The sequence below is a fragment of the Chiroxiphia lanceolata genome, chromosome 5 (assembly GCF_009829145.1).
Source record: "Chiroxiphia lanceolata isolate bChiLan1 chromosome 5, bChiLan1.pri, whole genome shotgun sequence".
Classification (NCBI taxonomy): Eukaryota; Metazoa; Chordata; class Aves; order Passeriformes; family Pipridae; genus Chiroxiphia; species Chiroxiphia lanceolata.
This window is the reverse complement of record NC_045641.1, coordinates 55,784,244-55,807,680: the sequence shown is the minus strand read 5'-3', so window position 1 is coordinate 55,807,680 and position 23,437 is coordinate 55,784,244. Positions and strand designations below refer to the sequence as shown.

Here is a 23,437-nt window from a genome sequence, read left to right as displayed (position 1 = left end):
CCCCCCTTCCCCGCGGGCTGCCCCGACCGCGCGGTGCGTTGTGGGAGCGGCGCTGAGATGGCGGCGGCCGCCGCCGGGCTGAGCTGGAGGCGGGTGTCCTCCTTCACGGGGCCGGTGCCGCGCTCCCGCCATGGGCACCGCGCGGTCGCCATCCGAGAGCTGCTCATCATCTTCGGCGGCGGCAACGAGGGCATCGCCGACGAGCTGCACGTCTACAACACGGGTGCGCGGGGCGGGGCCGGGCGGCGGGGCGGGCGGGGCGGGGGGGGGGAAGGCGGCGGGGTAGTCCCGGCTCCGGCCGCTGGTGGCACCGGGCCCCTCACGGCACCCGGGATCGCCCGTCGAGCTTCCCGCGCTCCCCCGGCTCGGCCGAGGGGGCGGCGGGCGGGCTGAGGAGCTGCCTGGAGGTGAAATGGCGGGACGGGAAATACGCCCGGGCCGTGGGGTCTTCCCTGGGATAGCGCTACGCCCCGGCCGGTGCTGCGGCGTTAGTGGGCCTTTCTGGGGAAAAGGAACCTGGAAAATCTCTTGATGCGCCTGTTGTGCTTTCCCAGCCCCTGGCGCGGGGGTGCGGAGTCTCCCCTGGTAGGGCTCGGCTGAATGGCGGCAGGCGGGATTAGTCCCCGCCAGTGTCCGGATCCCCCTTCTTCCCTCTGGTGGCGGCAGCTCACGAGAGCTGAACGCGCTGGAATAGGAATCTTGCTTGGAAAAGTGAACATGCTGGCATTGGGAGCCTTTCGAAACAGGAAGCTGCCCGAGACCGATTTTATTTGTGAAGGATTAGATGCCTAAATAATTACTGTACGGGATGCTGAATGAGGCTGGAAAACTTGCGTGTAATGTTAGAGCTTGGGCCGAGACGGGAGAGTTCAGTGACTGATCCGTGCTTCTCAGTCTTCCAGTGTTAGCTGATTGAGTTTTTCCAAGCAGATTTTTCTCTGATATCTTAAAGATCTACTATTCTTAATCGCATTTTTGGGGGGCGAAGAAAAAAAAATTCTTAACCTTTCTGTTCTGACAAGTAATCCCAAATAAAACTCTCAGAACAGTACAGTTATGCTGTCTGTCAGAACAAAGGTTTTGACGCGTACCTTTTGAGTGAGTCTGTTGGGTTTTTTTCCTGCCCGGATTTTCTGCTAAAGGTGTTTCCCCTTCATAGCAGTGACAAAAAGGATCATGACTCAGTTGTTCCGGTTCCTGGACGAGTGCTTGGCCCAAACTGACCTTTTTTTCTCTAGGGTTTAAGGTGCAGGGTTGTGACCCAGGCTGCCCCAGTGTGGGATGCCATCCGTGGCTCTTGCTATGCGTGTGATGACTTCCGAGGAGCTGGCACACACTGAGCATCTTAGTGCACTGCAGCAACGTTCACTGGAAGCTTCTGATTTCATACTTTTCCTCTTCGTGCTCATGAAAAAAAGCTTAGGATAAAGAAGACAGTATCTCCTGTAGTTCTTTGATTCCAGAGCAGTTTAAACACCAATATGCTGCTGCTGGATCAGACTGTCTCAGCTGCTCTTTCTTGCCTGTGTGCCTCTCCTCTCCCATGTATCAGTGTAGCGTTCCGTGGATATTAACATGGGTCCCAGAACAGTGTAATTAGCTTTTGAATAGGGCTATTAAGTCCAGGCACACTGCCGTGCTGCTGTAGCTCTAATAATTCTGTTTCTAGGGCTAGCTCCCTCTGAGTTAGCATAGTTATCTCTCTTCTGTGGAACTGCACTTGTGTTCCTCATTAGCCTCTATTCTTGGCAAGTCTGTTAAATTGCTGGGTGACCCTTCGTAAATGACTTAGTTACAGTGACCTCATGGGCTCATTCATACTGAGTAACATTGGTTTGATACAGGTGTTTGCTTTCCTTTTTATTAAAAAAACTCCCTCAATGAAAACTTAGTGTTAAGCAAATAGCCCATTCACAGTTATCTACAGGTAAAAAGTAATGCTCTAAAAAGCGGAGGTGTTTAAAAATACACTTTTCGGTGTTTTAAATATTTATCTTCTTTTTTTTTTTTTTTCTCTACTATAGTTACAAATCAATGGTTCCTTCCTGCTGTAAGGGGAGATATTCCTCCAGGCTGTGCAGCACATGGATTTGTTTGTGATGGTACCAGAATACTAGTTTTTGGAGGAATGGTTGAATATGGAAGATACAGTAATGATTTATATGAATTGCAGGTAGGAAATGTATGAAAATGTTTCAGTTTTGAGGACTACTATATTTATCTGTTTACGAACAAACACATTTTATTTTACCAACTGCAGAAGAAACTTAGATAAGCTTTGCTCTGCTCCAGGAAGAATAAACTTTAAATAGATTCTGAAGATGGAGAAAATCCAAATGCCTTTGAAAAAGAGACTTCCAGGTAGTCTAAATAAAGTATAAAATATTTAGTCTTTTATTTCAGTTAGCTCATATGTGTCCCTTTTAACATATGTCCTGAGAAAAGCCCAGCATTCCTTTAAAAATAGTTTAGAAAATATAAGACTGTTAACATTACCTGAATTCTATTTACTGTGAGTGACTATAAATGAAGATATTTCTGAACATATTTTTCTTGTCTTTAAGGCAAGTCGATGGCTCTGGAAAAAAGTAAAACCTCAAGCTCCTTCCAATGGATCACCACCCTGTCCTCGACTTGGCCATAGCTTTTCTTTATATGGTAACAAGTGCTATTTGTTTGGTGGCCTGGCAAATGAAAGTGAAGATTCAAATAATAACGTTCCCAGGTATGCTGATTTGCTTTGAATTTAATGGCTTTAAAGACAAATGACTAGATGTGACAACTTTGAGCAGGAACATTCTAGTCAGGCTGTTCTGTGTACCAGGTACCTGCAGATGGATTATTTGTGCAGTGGACGGGTTACATGCGAAGAAGCTTAAATATTTCTTCTGCTAACCCCACAATATGTAACAGTGACTGACAGCTCTGACACTTATGTAGGCAAACCTGAGTAGACTTTGGTATTTTTCCTAGTATTTTGGGTGATGATTTTAAGAATGGCTTGTTTGTTAGAATTACTTGAATCAACCGAGTCTCATGAGTCATCAGGGAATTCACGATGGATGTTTCCTCTATATTACTGTGGAAAATAGTTATGAATTCATCTGGAAATTTTTTACAGTAACAGCTGAAGTTGCCTTTGTTGCCAGCAAACAGTGCTCTGATGCTCCAGTTTTATATCCACGTTCACCTGCAGTTCAGAGCAGTAATATCCACTGAGCTATAACCTGGCAGTTTTAAGCTCAGTAAACAAGGGGTACGTCATGTGAATGCCAAGATTCAAAAACAGTTATCTAAAAAATAACTTGCTGATAGATTCAGCAACAAATGGCTAATTGTCTATTGGCCAGTCTGAAGGCACAAGAAAAAAATAGCTTCTTCTCACCTTTATTGCCTTGGAGTTGCAGAAATTCATCTCTTATGTCTCTGGTCATCATGTTATTTCTCACAGCTTTGCAGTTTATTCCAAGTGTGTCTGTATGTAGTAATTTCTGTGAAGAATGTTGTTTACCCCTGTTGAATGTTTCCTTCATGTAATACAGTGTAGCAAATATGATATGAGAGCATGTTTCCTTAGAGGCAACCAGTTATAATTGTTCAGGTTTTTTGTTTTAAATCCAGTTTTGGTGCTGTCCACAATGCATCAAATGTTTTGAGAGTTTAAAACTCTGCACTCTCCCAAGACAGAAGTCTGTAATACTTGGAAGGGGTCGGGGTTTAAAGCGCACTTGTAATCGTGCTTGTAAGTGAATTTTTCATACTTTTGACAATAATCCCCTAGATATTTAAATGATTTCTATGAACTGGAGCTGCAACATGGTTCTGGCGTTGTTGGCTGGAGTATTCCTGTGACCAAAGGAATCTTGCCATCTCCCCGAGAATCTCACACAGCCATCGTATACTGCAGAAAAGATGTGGGAAGTCCGAAGATGTATATTTTTGGAGGGATGTGTGGCTGTCGGCTTAATGATCTCTGGGAACTTGACATAGGTGAGTTGATTTGCCAGTAGAAGTCCGTGCTCACTGGCTGAGAGGAAAAATTACAGTGTAGAATGGTTAATGGCATGATGTGGTACAGATATTATTGAGTCTAACACCATAGTGCTAACCTCTTGTAATTTCTGGAATTAAATAGATACAGCATTGTTTGCATATATTATCCTTGCTGATTATGGGTGAGATTGTTTCTTTAGAGAGTTCTTTAGAGTGGTTATCACTATGATAACCAAGCTGAGTAACCATAACGGAACCATAATATATCTTTCTGATAAACTGATAAACATTGTATTCCTTCCTGTTTTAAAAGAATCTCTTGGGGCTTGTTATTGTGTTTCTTTCTTAAAGTTACCATCTGAAAAAGGTGAAGTTTTGTTTTGCTTAATCTTGGAGGTATGTTCCCTCCTAAAATCCAGGGAGTGAAATATGCAGTAACAAGGTTTCTTTGAGGATTTTTATTCTGTTTCTTTTAGAAACCATGACCTGGTCAAGACCAGAAACCAAAGGGACAGTACCACTTCCTCGCAGTCTCCATACGGCCAATGTAATAGGAAACAAGTATGTCTGTTGTTAAAAGCTCAACTCTAGAAAGGTACACCTAGTAGGAGAATGATGACACTTATCCACTACTGCTCAGTATAAACCATCAGCCCTGTAGAGTACCTTGCTGCTGCTATTTTAAGTACCACTGTTAACTTAAGGGTATCAAACTGTCAGTGTTTCCATCCAGCAGAACAATCTACCCAGCCTTCAAGCAGCTTTCCAGGCTTCCTAAAGCACCTTTGTGCATTCTGGGGACCTGGGCTTGACCTGGCTCTGTCAGGAGTGAGCTCGAGTGCCTCTGTGTCTGTGACACAAATGAAATTAGCTATGCAAAAAAACTGCTCAAAGAGTAAAACTAGTTCTAGGCAAAACTATTCCACACTTTTTACCGTATTCTGTTTCTCATTACTCTGCTTCTTACCAATGTGGTTTGTTTTGGCAGATAGCTTTGATAAAATGGATTTTTAAACATGGGTTTCAGTCTATTTTATATCAATTTACAAGTGGGCATAAGGAGAAAGAGGCAGGGGGGGAAAAAGATGTGCAAGTTTTGTATCTTATGATTCAGTAGCTTAGTTTTTGATTATTTACTTAACATGTCGGTAGTTTGTAGCCTGCATTATATTTTTAAATTTTGATATCTGACTTAGATACCAGTTTTCTTATTTTAGTTATTGAGAAGTCTGCAGTAAAGGATTGTAGAAATACTGTGTAAATGTGTGATTTTCTGAGAGCATTAGCAGTTTGGTGGCTTGTAAGAAGTGACAGTATTAACTTCTCTTTCTGGAAGGTTGTTTGAGGAGCTTGTGGGATTTTTTTGTTTGGTTGAGTTCTTTAATCAGTTAACTTGCTCAAAAATTTCAGAACGTGGATGTCTGCTGCAGTACTTTATAATGAGAGTAGATTCAAGTAAAATTTGCTGTAAACCAGAACTGTAAAGCACTGGGAATTTTCTGTTTCATCCTAGTTTGAGAGAGTCCATGCAGCAGATCTGGATATTAATTGTCTTTTCTTTTCTTTTTCCCTCTTCTCCTATATTTCAGAATGTATATTTTTGGTGGCTGGGTTCCACAGTCAGCAGGAGGTGAAATTTCTGCTCATGATGGCGAATGGAAATGTACCGGTTCATTTTCTTACCTTAATTTGGGTTAGTGTTTCTGCCTTTCTGGGAGTGGGCATTTTAAATGATACTTTATTAACAGAGTAGGGTAACTATTTTGAAGACCCTGAGAAAAGTTTAGGATACATAGCTGTAGCACTAGGGGACTAAAGAAGTTGCCGGGTTTTTACGTCTTTCTTGAGAAGTGATATTTTAATAATTGTTTTTCTTTGAAGATTCAGCAGGTTTGCTTCTGCAAATCTTTGTTAATACAGCTTTAAGTAATTTAAATACTCCTTCATTTATAGAAGAACACAAGAGACAGATCCTGAAATGATATTTTTCTAAACATGGTAGTACTATCTCTGAATCCTCAACTTCTGATTTTGTATTTGCCTGAGAGAGATAACCAGAGGTCAGAAAATTCATCCTGTATTAATTGATTCAACTTGCGTATTAATTGGAAAGTGACCTTCTCTTTGCAATATTTCAATTTTAAATGCAATTGTCTATAAAACTAGAAGTGATTCATTTACCTTTTTTTCTGTGCAGTTAAGCGTACTAACATCTTTATTTCTCGCTTTGGAAAACATCTAGAAACTAAATCTTTCGAGTTTCGTTTACTAGATACCACAGAATGGATAGGTCTGATCTCAGATTGCCAGGAGGACAAAAGTAACTTGTTCCCAGGGCCGAGAGCAGGACACTGCGCGGTAGCGGTTGGCACTCGTCTGTACATCTGGAGTGGTAGAGATGGTTACAGAAAAGCTTGGAACAATCAAGTCTGCTGCAAAGATCTTTGGTACCTTGATACTGGTGAGTTCAAAAATAAAGAGACTTGCCCTATGTTCTGTATTTTATTAACATCTGGGAAGCTTGCATCGTGGATGATCAGGGCATCTAAAGGTGTAGCAATCTCAAAGATTATTTAAGTTTTAAAGATTATTTTAAAAAACATGCTTCACTTTTGATTGTTCAAAGGCTACAGCTATAACTTAAACTGAAAAAATTAGGAAGGCTTGTTTAGAGCCTCTGAAAGAACTTTGTGGCTAGATTCTGCATTGCATCCTATCGTCAGTTGATACAAGGTGCTAAAGGGTGTTTTGCCTGAACTCAGGGTTCCTGACCTCTCTTTTTAGTGATCTCTTCTGCTACTATTTGCTCCTTCCTACCAACCCTTCCTTCTCTTGGGATCATTGCTGCTGCTGCTTCCTCATCTTTTGGACTGCAAAATGATGCTATTGAATCTGAGAAAGGACCAAATTTTTCCTGTGGATGAAGGGAATTCTGGAGCCCTAATCACTCATTAGTAACTGGATTAATGGCAGGACACTGAGATGGTACTGGGGAAGAGGGAACTAGAATGGAACTTTTGGGAGCAAGTTGTTGCCTATTGAAGCAGAAGTATGGAATTTGTTATTGGAGATTGTGAAATATTTAGGAGATAGGGAGGTGGGGGTTTTTTTTGTTTGTTTGTTTTGTTTTTCTTTTCCTTTTTTATTTTTCCCTCAGAAGATCAGAAAATGGAAAAAAGTAGCAGGGGAGGGATGTGCTTGAGACTGCAGCCTAGTCAAGGCAAGTGAGAGGAGCAGGCCAGTGGCATCAGTCATGTCTAGGCTTCAGCCTCTGCAGAAGAAGTTTGAAGGAAAGCTCACTTTAGTTACAGAGAGCATGCACAAAGGAAGAGGGATCTTCTGTGAATTCTATTGAGGAATATGTAAAGCTTTAGGGACCAAAGAGCTACCTGCAGCCTTTTGGGAAAGCACAAAGGTCTCTTTGTAATTTCTGCAGTGACATAGGTGTAACTCAAAGTCTTACTGGCAGCAGAAGAGACCTTGAAAACAAAGCATGAAAACTTGAGCATTTTTGAGCACTCTAACATGACACTGTGTAATTCTCTGACTTATCTTGCCACCTTTGGCAAGGGTTTCTTGTTGAATCTGGTATACTTTGTACATCAGTGGAAAAGGAGCTACTGATTTTACTCACAATGTATAGATATTTAATAAGCTGATTAAGGGAGGGCCATTTCTAACATGCTGTCTGTGGTTTTTTGGTTTCTTGTAGAGAAGCCCCTAGCACCATCACAGGTACAGCTGATTAGAGCTACAACCAACTCTTTTCAGTTGAAATGGGATGAAGTTCCTACAGTTGAAGGATATCTTCTTCAGTTACACGCTGACTCACCAGTGCCTCCGGTGGCTGGAATTCCTGTTACTGGTGTTCCTGAGACATCAGTGCTGAGTTCACAAGGTAGTGAAGGTCTCACAAGTCAGATCACATTATGCTAATGTTTGTGCACAGGCAGACTGGAGTATTGCATAAGTATTTGATATGAGTTTGTTTTTTAAAGAACCATTTTTTGCGAGAGAGAACCTTTTTCTTTGGTTATTCCCAAAATGCCTGCATTGTGATTGTGTAAAACTCCACTTTACCTTGTTTCTGTTGATTTTGGTCAGCTGTCTGAATTATGAAGATATTTGTACAGTGCTGGGCACGATTTGAGAAAGGAAACAGTGAGAAAGGGATTTTATCTGACTGTTTGGTCATGCAGTTTCATTTCAGACTTACAACAAAGTTTTCCTTCAGGAAACTTTGGGTCTCCCTCTCCCTTACTGGAATAGATTCCAGCCAACATAGTATTAAGTTTTACATAACTGATGGGGATTTGTTTTTGTTTACCTGCCAGGTGGCTGTTCTCTACATCAAAATCCACAACCATTGCCTAGCATCCCTTATCCAGAACTGAAGGTTGATCATCCCAGCCAAACAAATAATCTCATTCCTAATAATGTAAGTTTAAACTGAAAAATGCATGAGTGGCAAAGTAGTGTGGGAAGCTAGAGGACTGCCAGAACACTTTCTCAGTTTTAAAAGTCCTTGCATAATTTTTGGGCCTTAGGAAAAAAAAACCCGAATCAAACAAAAAGACACCTGCTGAAGTAGTTGTGTCTGTTTTCTTATGTAGCTTTTACTTTTATGATTGACAGACAATCTTTCAAGTCCTCTTCCTGGCAGAAAGGAAACTGCAACTGTATTGACTTCCAGAATGCTAATTTGGGAGCCTGATACCAGTAGAAATACTATTCATCCTTAAAATGTTGGTGAAATTAATGTGGAAAGCAAAAAGAATAAGGCATATTCCTCCTTTGTTAGTGCTTTTATGCTAGCCTGCTTAGTTGTAGGTTCTTACTACAGATTAAACCCAGTTAGTATCTGTTCTGTTTGTACAGTTGTACACATTCCATTGTTTTGCCAATTCAACAGAAAGAGTGAGGAGAAAGGCTGGCTAAAGGATCACATTTTTATAATTTTGCACCTTTTCTTAAATGAGAAAAGTCTTAGATTTGTATGGGATCCATAATGTATTCCTGGAGAAAACATATGTAGATATACTATATAAATTTCACTAACAGTAGAAGTATCTAAAGTACATGCCAGGAAAGCAAAAGTTGAAAGCCTCTGTAATTGTGATTTTCCCCATCTCCTCAGGTCCCCCCAGTAGACTAAATATGTGCATCAATGAACTTCCATGTAATGACAAAAGAACGTGAGCTCACTGTCAGATAAAATTCAGTATCTATCAGAGACATGTCCAGGTCAACTCAGAGTTTGAGTTTTGGTTTTATAATGGCTAAGATAAGGGGGATTGAGGGGTTGGTTTCTTGGTTTAATTTAGAGTACTAGGGAATTGTTGGAGGAGTTTAGCTTGTGGCTTATGAGTAAGCGTTTTCATGCCATGTTTGCAACTGGAATTTCCCAACTTTGCAGTTAAACACTAACAAATGTGTTGTTTTGCTTAGGTCCAAGTTTCCCTTTCATCCAACTCATTATTGAAAGTAGAAGGAAAAGAAAAGGTTGCAGCACCTGAAAACAAGATTACACAGGAGACTATGAAAAACCACACAGATGCTACAGGATTCAAAGAATCAAATGCCCCTTCTCTTTTGCCTGTTTGTACTTCAAGTAAGATGACTGTAGAATAAAAATTAATTGAAAAGAGAGAGTTAAAATTCATCTCATAAACATAAAATAAGATTAGTTGTCTTGTAATTAAAAATTATTTTAGATTCCTTTGTAGTTTAAAAAAATCCAACTTGTGTTAGTTATTGCTGAACATATTTTTAGAAGATACAGGGAAAAATGAAATTCTAAATCGTTTGAAGTGTTGCAAGGGATGTGAAATTCTCAGTATATTCATTATTGTGATGGCAAATGTGTCTAAACATAAATAGCCATTTTTAACAAAGAAAAGGACAGATACATTTTACAACATTATGGTGATGGTAACTCCAGACTCTTTGACACTGTGTCTGTTAGCAGTGAAAAGCTATAATGTAAAATTTCAGGCAATGTAGAGAGAAGCCTGTTTCTCTCTGACTGTAGAGGAAATAGAAGATGACAAGGCACTGATGTAGGCATTTCACTGAAGTGCCTTAAGTTCAGTGTGGTGAATCCAGGCTCAGTCACCTGATCTGTTTATATTTGACTTTCACGTACTTTATGGGTTGTTTGATTTTTATTTTCTTCATAGTGTAATTTATCATGTAATGTGTAATTCCACATGTAAAGTGTCATGTGGAAATTTTGGTTCTTAGTGCTAAGTGAGAAACAAAATTTCACAGGGGTTAATCTTGATTGTTACAAATCTGTGATACTGATTTGTGTGGATGCTTCATTTTACTGCTTTTTTCCCAAATTAATTATTTTGTAACAAAATTAATACAGAATGGCAAGCTTAAAACAACTGTTTACATATATCTGTTTATGACTGCAGACAGACTTTATAAACCTAGTTATAAACAGTTATAAACCTAAAGAAAGCATTGGTAATCAATATGATCAGATCTGTTCTAACCTAATTCTCAGCTAAACTCAGGCTTCATAGGAAACTAAAACCATTAGATCAAGTTGAGATTTGTTATGTGTTATCAGTATTGATTTCTGGTTAATATTTTCTCTTTTTAAGGTGCTCAGACATCAGCAAATGTAGGTGAATTACATGACTTGGACAAACAAACTGTAAATCCTGATGCTTCTGTATCCAGTACTGTCTCCAGCACACAAACTATGGTAACCCAGCAGGCTGTTAAAACTGAATCATCAAGTACAAATGGGGCAGTTGTTAAAGATGAAACTTCACTAACAACATTCAATTCAAAATCTGAAGGTTTGAAATGTGTTTCACATACTGTATTTTGAGCCATATATATCTAAGGCCATCAGAGTTCCCTTAGTGTGGTGGGATTCCCATCTTGACTAGTACCTGGGATGTAGATAGGCTTTGGGCATTGAAGACCTTGTGCAGCCTGGATGATCTCTGCTATGATTTAAACGTCTTTTAAAATCAGGATATTCCTTTTATACATCTGTAAATCACTGTCTTGCCTGTAAGTGAAAAGTCCTTTAAAGTCTTCATTTAAGGTCCATTTTCTAAATAGCAGTGGTAGCCAGTTTTGGTGCCCATTGCACATTTGCTTTCATTCAGTGATCGTGAGTCAGCAAAAGACTAAAATAGTAACCTTAGATGATTTTGATTTTAAGCAATTGACCTTTAACAAATATGTCCAGTTAGCATGGCTAGCTCACTGCTAGTCAAATGTGCTGGCCTCTTCATAGTTTGCTTGAAATATCCAAAATAAGCAGCAAAGCAGAAAATAAACATACGGGTAGTTTTTCAAGTTTTGTTTTTCACAAATATCAACAGGCTGTGCTTGTTATTGTTTTGATTGTTAACTAAAGAACTGTATTCTTATGTTGATGTTGCGTGTGTAGTATAATTTTTACCAAACAGTATTGTACTTTGAAAGCAAAACCCAGAAACACAAGTATAGAATACTAATATTCCCTTGTGTTGCTTGTGTGCTTAATCTTTTTTCTTTCTTTAATGTTCCATTTTAAATTCAATGAAAGCTCTGTTCCCATTTGTTAAAATTGTTACAGATTAACTGCTCATGTTCAGATTCAGATTGTATTGATGTCAGAAACAATGCAATCAAATTAAGATTTCACACTTAGACTATTCATGCAGTGTCATCAGTTTGTGCCTCAGTCTGCTATTTAGATTATTTGCTTGCAAATATTTTATATGGATTTCATAATTCTGTTCTTGTTTAGGATTTTCTGCCTTCTGTTTTTATTATCTGTAGCAGCCTCCAATGCCAGACTCTCAGAATTGTTCTGTGAATATGACAGAAGCCAAAATTAGTTGTTTGTGTTATAAATAGAACTGCATGCAAAAGAAGTCTGAGACGGACTTGTGCAACAAATACTTGTAAATGGCTATTGAGGTCAACTTCCGTATTCTGTCGATTTTGTGTTCCATTTTCTATATCACTCAAGCTTTTTAAATTTAACTTTTTTTGTTTTTAGCTGCTGAAACTGCTTATATCATGCCTTCAACAAGGGTCAGTACTGGACAGACAAATGATTCACACTCCTCTGTAAGTCTGAAAAAGTATAATCAAATTTCTGTATCTATTGTTCTGTTGATTAGTTGTAAGGGCTCTTCTGTTTGCTTTTCTTTCAGAAATATAATTAAAGGAAATGTTTATTTAGGGCTTGAAGTGAATAATACAGGGGTAAACATTTCTGTTGTAAAACTAATTGCATTGTGTGGGTTTGATGTGAGTCTAAGTAGCAGTTGTGTAGTTGGGAGGAGATCCAAGTATGTGTTTCAGCTGTTGAATCATTTTTATTGACTGGCACAGTGGAATGGTCTCTCTGCTGCATGATGTGCAAATGTAAAATGTTTTTCTGTATGCACAGTTGAATTGAAAATGAAGTATGTATTAGATCAGACTATTGTTAGCTGCTGATCTATAGATTTGAAACGTTACTTAACTGACATCTTGATGTTTTTCCCTAGAGGAGATGGGGACTGGCTATGCAAGCTGTAAATACTGCCTGAAAAAGTAAATGCTTCCTATTTCACCTGCTTACAACTTAATACACAAAACCAAGGTGCCACTGTTGCCACCAAAAGCGAGGAACTAAGGATGGGGAGAAGCAGCTGCTGCCTAAAGGGTTGGGGTGCTTTTGCCAAGAGCAGCTGCGGTTCCTGCCCCGTTTCCGTGCCAGCAGGATCATGGCCTGTCTGTGCTGGGCACACTGACTGTGCAAGTGCTCTCCCTGGTGTCTGGAGAGGAGCAGGAAAGACAGTTTGTCTTTCTGGGTCAGTCAGGAACAGTTCACACACCCTCCACCACCGTCGCCCCACGCCGCAGCAGAGGCCTGTTCTCAGCTGCCGGCGAGTTCAGCAGTGGCTGAGGGAGAGCATGTCTGGGGCTGAGATACAGCTGATTCCCAGGGAGAGCTGCCGATGCTGGACCACTCTGTGGAACTTCTTGACCTCTGAGCCAAATTAACTCGCAACTACATGCTGCTACAGACACCTAGTTCTAAAGCTTTAAACTTCTTCCCCTGCCTGTTTAGAATATCAGATGTGACATCCCAGCTGTTGCCTTTTAAATGACAGACTGTGTCTGAGTCCATGTTTAAGGACCAGTTGGTTTTGAACACTGTTTTAATAGTGTATGCATATCCATTTGAAGTATAAGAAAGTAACACTGGTATAAAAGGGGGTTGTGTCTCACATATAATAGAGTCTTAACACTTCTTTACATTACTCTGAAGTCTGGGTAATCCACATAACATGTTCTTCAAATACTAGAAAACTCCACAAAGACCGATGGCACCGGTGAAAGCAAGAGACCGGCGGTGGTATGATGTTGGAATTTTTAAGAACAACAGTGCTGTGGTGAGCCAGTTCTACTTGCTGCCAGAGGAAACACTGAACATTTCTAACAAGGTACCTGCTGATTCTCCTCTGACATAACTTGCACATAAAAATCTTTTGGGACCTGTTGCTATTGTTAGTTCTTTTCTTATTTCTAACATTAAGAAAGAATTTTCAACTCAATAAACTTTCAAACCAGTAAAAATTCTTAAAAACTAAAAAAACCACAACTTTTTTAATATGTCACTTTGGTACAGCATTGAAATGTTTCAAAGTGTCTTCTCTGTTCCCAGAATTGTTGCCTAAAAATTCTTAAAGATACTAATAAGACATAGGCTAGGCTGTTTAAAAAGACTAGATCTGGAACTGTAGTGGGTTTTGTATTAGATCTTTCCGTCTTAATGTTTTTGTACACGTAAGTTGATATATGAAAATACATGTGAAACTTGCAAAGGTGTTGCAGTTTTGATGACAAAAGTGTAAATTAATGATGTCTTAGTGAACTTGAAACAAAAATCGTATTTTGTTTTCATGAGACAGAAGCAAAATAACAGAACCTTCTCTTTGAAAGCACTTCAGTATAAATATTGTATATCTTTAAAGAGCATAGTACATTTTACAGTGTTTACATTGGTTGTATTTCTTGTACGTTATTCAGAAGGCAGATAGTTCCATTGTAAGTTTTAGTGATGGATCAATGCATATTTTAATCATGGAAGTACAGTGGCACATAATGTTTCAGAAACCTATTTGTTACTATCTTACAGAGCTTTTGTTTAAAAACATTTTGATTACCTCCACATCAATTTGCAGCTCCTAACTAGAGGAATAACTGGTTTTGAAATAAAAATATTTTTTAGGACCAAAGATTATGCTAACTGAATCATAAGTTATGTAATTGTAAATGCTACTTTGCTTTTACTTTCCCCGAGTAAAAATAACCACAAGGTGCAGTTTAAATGATTGAAAAAGTGAAGTATTTTTTTGGTTTAGAGATATAGTCTCTCACATTGCATCTTAGATCACCTGTTTTGAGGTGAGATAGTGCCCTCAGTCAGAACCTTTTTGTAAATTCTCATTTAAGTACAACAGTATTAGGTAGATTTTCAGTTTCAATTAAACTTAATTTATTACTACCCACCTTACTTTTTTTAGGCTAATTGTGTTTGGAATATTTTAAAAATTAACACAAATGTTGCTTTCTTTTCAGACGGAAGGTGCAGATGTACCAGACTACAGATTACTGAAGAAACAGGATCTTTTTCCAGGCACAGTGTACAGGTTCAGAGTTGCTGCAATTAATGGCTGTGGTGTTGGGCCTTTCAGTAAAATCAGTGAATTCAAAACTTGCATTCCAGGTTTTCCTGGAGCTCCTTCAACAGTCAAAATCACCAAGGTGAGAAATATATGTAATATAATTTTATACATCAGTTTAATCTCAGAACTCTTGGGTTTAGTTGGTTTGTTGTTGGGGTTATTTTTAAGTTAAAATTGTCCTATAAAATAGTTTCAAATACTTACTTAACTCTGCTCAATATAATATTCTTTAAGAAAATTGCTAAAAATAATAATTTTAAGACTTACTGATTATGTTACCAGATACATGTCTTATTCAATCATTTGATGGTTTACCTGTGATTCCCTGTTCATTCATCCTTAAATCTATAGGGGTTTACCATGCTTTTTAAAAAAAAAAGTCAAAAGACACATCCTTATCTCCAGAGTGATGATGTTTAGGTTAGAATTCTCAGATCATCTTTAGAATTTGGGGAGTTTTATTTTTATATTGTTTATATTTATGGTTAGCTACATACTATCACGTTTTTCTCTCTTTTCCTTCAGAGTGTAGACTGTATTCACCTTTCTTGGGAGCCTCCTGCTTCACCCTCTGGAAATATTTTAGAATATTCTGCCTACTTAGCAATCCGTTCCACACAGTTACAGGAAAATCCAAGTCAACTTGTATTTATGAGAATATACTGTGGTCTTAAAACATCCTGTACAGTGACTGCTGCCCAGCTTTCCAACGCTCACGTTGACTACACTTCCCGACCTGCCATTGTGTTCAGGATTTCCGCGAAGAACGAGAGAGGGTACGGACCGGCCACGCAAGTCCGGTGGCTCCAAGGTAAAGCCTTGAAATGTTCTTTTGTTCCTCACAGGAGCTTTATGCAAATATAGTTGTTGAAGTTGGCTTAGCATTTAAATAAAAAAAAAAAAAAAATCGGATTTGTTCACAAGCGAAACCAAGCACGTTTGTTGGTCAGTGAGTCTTACCCGCTCCCTAAAACTGTAACAGCCTAGGAAGATTCTGACTTCCCTGGGCTGCACTTCAGCTCAAAATTTTTTCCAGTCTAATAAGCAATCCATTTACATGCATGTGTGTAGTCAGGGGGTGTTTTTCAGTCTTTTCAGCGTCCTTATTAGAAAGAAATTTCATTAGATGATGTAAGGTGCAATTTTGTGATGCTTATACACTTTAAAGTCTGTATTACAGCCAGAAGAGGTTTTGTCATCTTGTCCCTGCGCTTGAATTTGTACAGGTTCATGATGACCTGGGGATGGGAGTGGATTCACTGAAAATAAAGATTAGTTTTAGCCTGATCAGTTCTGGCTCACCTTAAAAGTCAGCCAGTCCAGAGGCTCTAAACAAGAACTTTTGCTGTCTTCCAAAATGTTTACTATTCCAGTGCTGTTTTAACCCTTTAACTGGCAAGGAGTTTGACCATGATCTGTACCCCAGAACTCTGAAACAGCAGTTGTTTGAAAGTGTTTGACCACGTACACCACGTGAAATTATGAAGCATTTAACAATGTCTCCTCCTTTTTGCAGATATGAAAACATCAGGCTCAAAGTAGTGTTGCTACTCTCAAAGCCATCAGTAGAAACAACATAATAAATCTCCAGTTTCGAATGTAGTGTTTAATGTAACTCTTGTACTATTTGTAAATGCTACAAATATTTTATTTTTGCATTGTTTTTATCTTAAAAATATATAACCTTTTTTACGTTTGACACATCAGCGTTACACAGCCTTGCTCAGGTATATGAGTACCTATAGAAACTATATTGAAGATGGTGGGGTGAAGGATCACACCCTATCCAGTAGCTCTTTTTGGTAGTGATAGTTAAAATGTAAAAAATGCACACTTTCAAATTAAAAACAAAGAACAAATTTGGCACAAGCAGCAGTATTTGAGGTAGAGTCCCCATTATTGCTTCGGATCTTGCACAGATAATTCATAAGATTTGGTATAAGAGCAAATTCTGTTTGGTTTTGGTTCCTTATACCACATTCTTCGTTGTGGTGTCTGAGTACAAGGCAAAAGTTTCCAGTTATTATATAGTAACTTAAAATGTATAAATATTTTAATATATACTTTTTTTGTAAAGAAATGATTTTTTCTACTATTTGTAACAAATATCTTAATCTTGAAAGATATCCCCTGAAAATTTAAAAGGAAAAAGAGAAACTTATCCATTGCTCTTATTACAAAAAGCGTAAATTCAATGTAAATGCACTACTAATATTTAGAATTATCCTTTTGTAGTTGTACAAATCTTAAACTTGTAAATACCAATGTTTACAAGAGACCTTTCTGGTCTTGTATGAAAACTTCCATGAGATTCATTCTCTTTTTTTTTTTTTTTTTTTTTTAAATAAATCCATATGCTTTGCTTTTAGCATATGCTTGCTTTTTGCACTAATAATAACTTACCTCATTCCTGTGTTTGTAATCACTTGTGTTGCTTCCATAATGTTTCTGTAAAACTTCAATCTGAAAATTTTAACCAAAGTTTAGAATACATGGTAAGCAATTTTGCACATACTATATGGCAACTTTCAACATATTTATTCCAGTTAATCTTCTTAAGTGCTCATTTGCTTTACCAATATATTCTACCAATCAAGTTCAGTATCTCCCTTTTACTATGCATCATTTTACATTAACTAGCTAGCTGATAAAATCAACAAGCATTACTTCTAGGAATAGGTTGATCCATTCCTATGCTAAAAGAAAAAATTTGTTCACAGTAGTGAAATAAAGGTAAACATTTTAAATGCTATTTATATATCTATATGTAAACCTGTGTTTACCAAAGTGTAGAGGAAAATGGCTGAGTTGGACAAGGTCACTAGGTGAATAGATTGAGGCACTTAAATAAGATTTATTTTAAAATAAAATCTAAATTATTTACTGTGCAATGAAGTTTATACTTTGCACTTTAATTTTGCCCCAAATGCCAAAAGACTATACATCAAGGTAGAATTTCTTGCCTCTTCCAGTTAAATTTTTCTTAAGAGCGTTTGTAAATATATAAACTAAAATAAATTATGTGCCTGGTTTGGTGGGAGAAGTATCACTAAAATATTAGAGATTTAACAGCTCAAGTATCCCAGAGCAGATTTAATAGCCAAGTTTTGGCTACCCTGAAAATCAGGGTTATAACGGAAGTGCTGGTACAGCCTTAATTATCGCAACGCATCACGTGCCACAATAGCATATGAGAAGTGCTGGGGACCATAAATCACTATGATAGTGTTAATTGTGGCACAGGAGTAATACATGTGGTTTGACTCCAGAGGAAAACCGTGTGTTTGTGATAATAACAGATATCCCAGATTCACTTTAAACAGTGTTTATAGTATGAATGTATAGGACTTTTCCTGAAGTTAACTGGCTTTAAGATATTTGTGTTTTAATGGTCCATTTTGTCAGGTATGATCTCACTACCAATACTGTCTGATAACTAAAATATCATACACACAAACTGTTAACTAGAAGAGTAGAACTTGGTTTTTCTTATTAGTACTGTGAAAGAAGCCTTTAGAGAAAACATTTGTGGCTTTGATTTTGTTGGTTGATAGCTGTGATTGTAGAGTCGTTATTTAAGAATAAAACCTGTTGGGTATGTCTGGGTGGAGTTTTTTTGCACTTGGTTTCACCTGCTTTGCACAATTTCTTTTTCAGTGGGTATGTCACAACTACCAAAGGGTAAAACTGTGGCGTTTTCAATGAAAGTGTAATTCCCTTGTAAGTGTGCTTTCTTCAGCTGACTTGACATAAGATGTCACTTTCTCTTTTTGTCCAAGTTGGGTGATGTTGAATAGTGACCATAAGCAAACCTTCAGTTCCTCACAGTTTTACTTTAACCTGAAATTGTGGTACACACTGTAAAATACACTTTGTGGTCTGTTTTTAGAACTGTATTTATAATGTCTAAATCCCACCTGTTTGCCTATCAACTAGATATCAGACAAATATTGATTGTTCAATTTTAAATTTGTTTAGAAGACTGTTGACACCAGCTCTTTGAGAATTCGTGTTATACATTTATTTCAGATACTGCTAAAGGAGATGTAACAGAAACTGAAATCTATCAGATGACAGTATCCATATTGTAGAAATGTCTAGGTTTACTAAACTCCTTAGGGAGGTTGTGACTGTGTAAGTATAGGACAGTCCTGCCACTTATGGCAGACACTGCTACAGCTTCACCTTAAGAATGTTCTTGTGAAAGTGGAAATGAAATGAACAATAACCTATACTTTGTGTTTTCAAAGTAATTATAGCAATATCTTTTGAATGTAGTTTGGAGTAGAGCACATGATCATGCCATAAACTCTGAAGATATAATAAGTATTACTGTTGTTATCTGATATTTCGGGATAGCGAATTTGACGTGAACTTAGTCTTACAGCCTGTTACTTAATGACCTCTACAAGGAAACTGACATTTTGTACAATTGAAGTTGATTAGTCTTATTTCAAAGCATTGTTTGTTCTTTGTAATAAAGTGGTTGTCCTATCAAATGCATTGTAAACACTGCGTGGGGCTGTTTTTTCAAAGGTGTACGTGTACAAACTTCAAATTTCTGGTACAGAGAAGAGAGCGAGTGTGTTTGTCAAGGCAGGGAAGAGGATTTAATGATAATGTAATACTATCCCTGTTTCAGGTTACTTCTTGGTTACCTCATGAGCTTTTTCCTTAGTGGAGGCTCTCCACTTTCCTTGCCCCACCTTCTCCTACAGTTGCTGTGCACTCACCATTACTTTTGCCCTTCCTTGCCTTTGTGCCATGCAGCTTGCAGGCTGTGGTCTCTGAAGTGTAATTCTGAAATTACTTCCCCTGCCTATACACCAGCCATGCTGTTCAAAATGAGTGACAGAGAGTTTGGTATTGCTTTGTTACAGTTTATTAAAAACATGTGTCAGTACTTAGCGTGCTCAGAAGGCTTCTGGTAAGGACATGAATTGCATTAGTGTCCAGCTCTGCTCAAAATGACATCATCTTGGGCGAGTTGGTAAACTTTTATGGCAGTTGACTATGGGGAACTACTGAGGAAACAAGCAATACGTGTGGCCAGAAGCAGGGGAGCAGAGACAAGCAAGTGAACTGGAAGGTCTGGATTGTTTCTAGACCTCCTTAAGAGACCTCATACAAGAAACTGCTAAAAGCTGTCTGCTCCAGATTTATTCCTTCCTTGTGTTCCTAGCTATTGTAATAACTTGTTATTATTTTGTTATTTGTGATCTTTGCATTAGTGGAAAACAAATGGGAAAACCTAAACAATCAGTGAAGAATTCCCTCGTGCTGTTTTCTTTCTGTTAATAAGATTCTCAGAGTAGGAGTTATTTTCTCTTGAAGGCAAATTTGAATTTGCCGTATGGATTTATCTTAAAAGCAACTCAGGCTTATTTTTCTTTATGGCATTAGCTGGTCCCCTGTGTATTTTTATATTTTCTAATGAGCTAAACATCAGGGGTTTTATTCTGTGGCTTCCAGTTCTGACACTGAAGCATTTCCAGATTCCCAGGGCAGGGGTGGAGCACTGACTGCTGGCACTGTGTGCAGTGAGCGTGTTCCTCCTCCTGTTAGTAGTTGTGAAATCTTCGTTTTGGTGTGTTTTGCACCGATCTGGAATTGGAGATCTCTTTTATTTATCCAGAAGTTAGCTGAAAGGTATCAGGACAATGAGCTTAAAATGAATTCTCTTGTTCCATGAATGAGTCTGTAGGATATTGCATCTCCAGCACTGCCCCCAGAGAGGGGAAACATTCAGGGCGTGCTGGGAGGCAGGTGAGGGTAGGTTGGGCATCCAGCCAGATCCTAGAATTTGTGTCTTGCACCTGCAGCCCCCTGGAGGGAGGGTGGCAGGAAGGCCCAAGAGATCTCTGTAAGCTCATGGGCCCATTTGTCTAGCTCCATCCTTATGTGCCTAAAGGTATCTGGTAAAAATCTAGCATCTATAAAGCTGCTAAATGAAGCCTTGGCCTGTTCCCTAAATCCTTCAAAAGCCTGAAGCACTTTACAGTACTTGTTGGACTTACAGCCCTGACAGTAACAACAAAAATATCTACCAAATTGGGGCTGGGCATAGTTTGCTGTCATTGTTTTTTTTCAAGGGGGTTCTGCCTCTCACAAGCATCTGCTTTTAATATATGACATAATTGCTAAGTTGGTACAGCAGCTCCTTAAAATGAAAACTAAGGCTTGGATGTGGTATCTTCAAAGAGAAAAAGAGACGCATTTCAGTGTGTCCTAGTGTTCAGAGAGTTATTTCTGTATCTGTTTAAATTACGAAATACTGTTACCCACACATGGAAGTTATCAATATAGTTATTTCCAAGTGATTCTTAAAAGAGGCACACTGGGTATAATGCCATTTTAGAAGGTTCAAAAGCAATATTTCCTTAGTTTTGTTTGCATCCTCTTTTTTTGTCTGCATTCACTCATTTAAATGTTTATTGTCTGGGACTCTTAACTGCCTCTTAGAGTAACCATCGCTCTCTTAGGTGCAGTGCTGATAGTTCTCCTTTAACAAAAAGTTATTTAGTACAAGTAGCACCTTGCAACTTTGAGCAGTATTAAGAAATATCCCAAATTTTCCTTTTTAGTAGCAGCTTTGTAATTATTTCTTCACTGTACTTTGCCTGACTAGAGAAGAGACTTTTATGTTGACCTTAAATGCTGTCTGCTCCATAAGGAAAATGGAGTCTGGGAGCAACTCTCTGAAATAACTGTCTTGAAAAAAAAGGCTTGAAATATCAATGTAATAGTTTGAGATTTCACCTATTTATGTTACAGCATAAATGTTTTAGTGTAAATGCAGGATATTTATGTAGTTATTATTGAAAGATTACCGAAGAAAGTTAGGAAGATGAAGTTGCTGTAGAAAAGTGCTGCTGAGTCATCTGAACCAATGTGGGAGCTGTCAAGCCAGACAAAATGGCCATTTATTGTCATTATTTCTTTTTCTGATGGGAACTTGATCCCACTGTATCCACCCCAGAGACATTTGGGATGAGTTTCAGCTGCTTGGCTTGTGAAATGTGGCTGTTGCTCATGGTTTTCAGTGGAGTGAGAGTGGACTCATCCTCTGATGCAACACTCCCCAGGCCCTGTTTTCTCATCACAAAGTGATGGATCCTGTTTCCCTGTAGCAGAAATGTTCTCCAGCTGGCTGGAGGTGAGATTTTTGGATCCTTTCCTTCTCCCTCAGTGCTTAGCCTTTCCTGTTAGCTGGCTCTGGGAATCTCCCTGCTCATCAGGTTGCTTTTCCTGGTATGTTACATTACACAGGGAACTTGGGTGTCTGGCTGGCTTTGGATTTCATGGCTGGGGCCAAGGAGTTGGATGCTGCAGAAACAAAGCTGTGCATCCCAGCACCCTTTATCAGTGCTGTGTTGCTCTCAACAGTGATGGGACATAAGCTTTGCTGGGGTTGACTGTTTGTCTTCCCACAGGGTGCAGAGAGAAGTGAAAATATTCTATACTCCTCCTAATTTGCTGTTGCATAAAATGGTGGCCATGCTCTAGCTGCAGCTGTATTTTGAGTGACACAGCACTTACACCTGAACTGTGAGTCTCAGGTGTGCTGTTGGGAGGTGGTTTTATTTGCTGTTCATGTTACTTTATGGGCTGTGCCAGATTAAGTGTAAGGCACACACAGATCAGATTAGCAGCCCCAAGGATGCTCCTCTGCCCAGCAGATTTAAACCCTCAATAGTTTTCTTTCCTACAAACGCAAATCAGGTGCCATTGCTCCCGATAAACAGATCCCCTGGCCCACTGTGCTGCAGTAAAATATTCCAGGAAATGACCCTGGAAATTTGCCTGGAAGATTTCTTATACAAGGGGAGCCGACTCTGTCTGAGCTGCTGTGCACAGCCTCACCTCTGGCCCTGCCTCCACAGCCATCCTTGGAGACCCTGATTTAATAAACTCTGCAGCTGGCACCAATTTGGAGACCATTGTGCACAGGAGCAAACTGCCCTCGCTCCCAAGAGCACGTGGCCTTGGATGTCACCACAAGCTGAACTGGCAGTTTCCAGAGAGCTTCCCATTAAACTTTTACATACCGAGGGTCAGAGGTGACGTTGCATTCCATTATCATCCCACTTTCACAAATCAATACGTAAATGGATCAATATTTGGTTGCTTGAATGTATTTTTTCAGCCTTTTACAAAAGTGTGAATTATTTTGCCAGAACAGCATATTGGATTTGTGAAGAGGAGAAATTGGTTTGTATTTTCAACAAGGTATATCTTAAAGTGTACCACATCCAAAAGGCATCCTCCTGCCACTGCTCCTTCCACCAAACCAGTCTGACAGGAGAACAGTAAGAACCATGGTCCACATTATCAATATTTAACTTCTTCCTCTAGGGCTGCTTGGGCCCTGTATAAAATATAGTTTTCCTATAGTGTTATTAACCTTAGTATCTACATACAGGGGTGTGGTTTTTTCATCTATAGACACAAGAAAATTCACTTCAAATTTAGGTGAAAATCTTCCTTTCTTTTACTTTACTTGGTACAAATCAAAACTGAAAAAGTCAAGCCTGCACCATTTGGGAGTACAGTGACTTAAAAGCAAGTTGTCTTATTGCTGTAACTGTAACCGAAGCAGCGAGTCTACGTGACAACTAGAACATTAATCACATTGAGAGCTCTGCCAAATGAGGAACATTATAGCTATAAGCAAGGCTGCTGCCAACTCTTATCATGACAGCAAGGTGCTGGGGAAAATACTAGCCCTTGGCTCTCCCCCTTGC

The 23,437-nt window shown here is 38.9% G+C and overlaps 1 protein-coding gene across 1 annotated transcript; it reads left to right on the top strand.

Annotated features, from left to right (window-relative positions):
• Positions 1 to 37: 37 nt before the first annotated feature.
• HCFC2 (host cell factor C2) lies at positions 38 to 19,196 on the top strand. Its single transcript, XM_032688920.1, has 16 exons — positions 38 to 223; positions 2,025 to 2,173; positions 2,565 to 2,725; positions 3,782 to 3,990; positions 4,470 to 4,554; positions 5,583 to 5,686; positions 6,266 to 6,454; positions 7,706 to 7,891; positions 8,328 to 8,431; positions 9,442 to 9,604; positions 10,608 to 10,808; positions 12,011 to 12,081; positions 13,311 to 13,448; positions 14,587 to 14,772; positions 15,219 to 15,504; positions 16,210 to 19,196. The coding sequence occupies exons 1-16, from the start codon at positions 58 to 60 to the stop codon at positions 16,233 to 16,235; spliced, it is 2,424 nt and encodes an 807-aa protein (XP_032544811.1). The 5' UTR covers positions 38 to 57; the 3' UTR covers positions 16,236 to 19,196.
• The last annotated feature ends 4,241 nt before the right edge of the window (positions 19,197 to 23,437 follow it).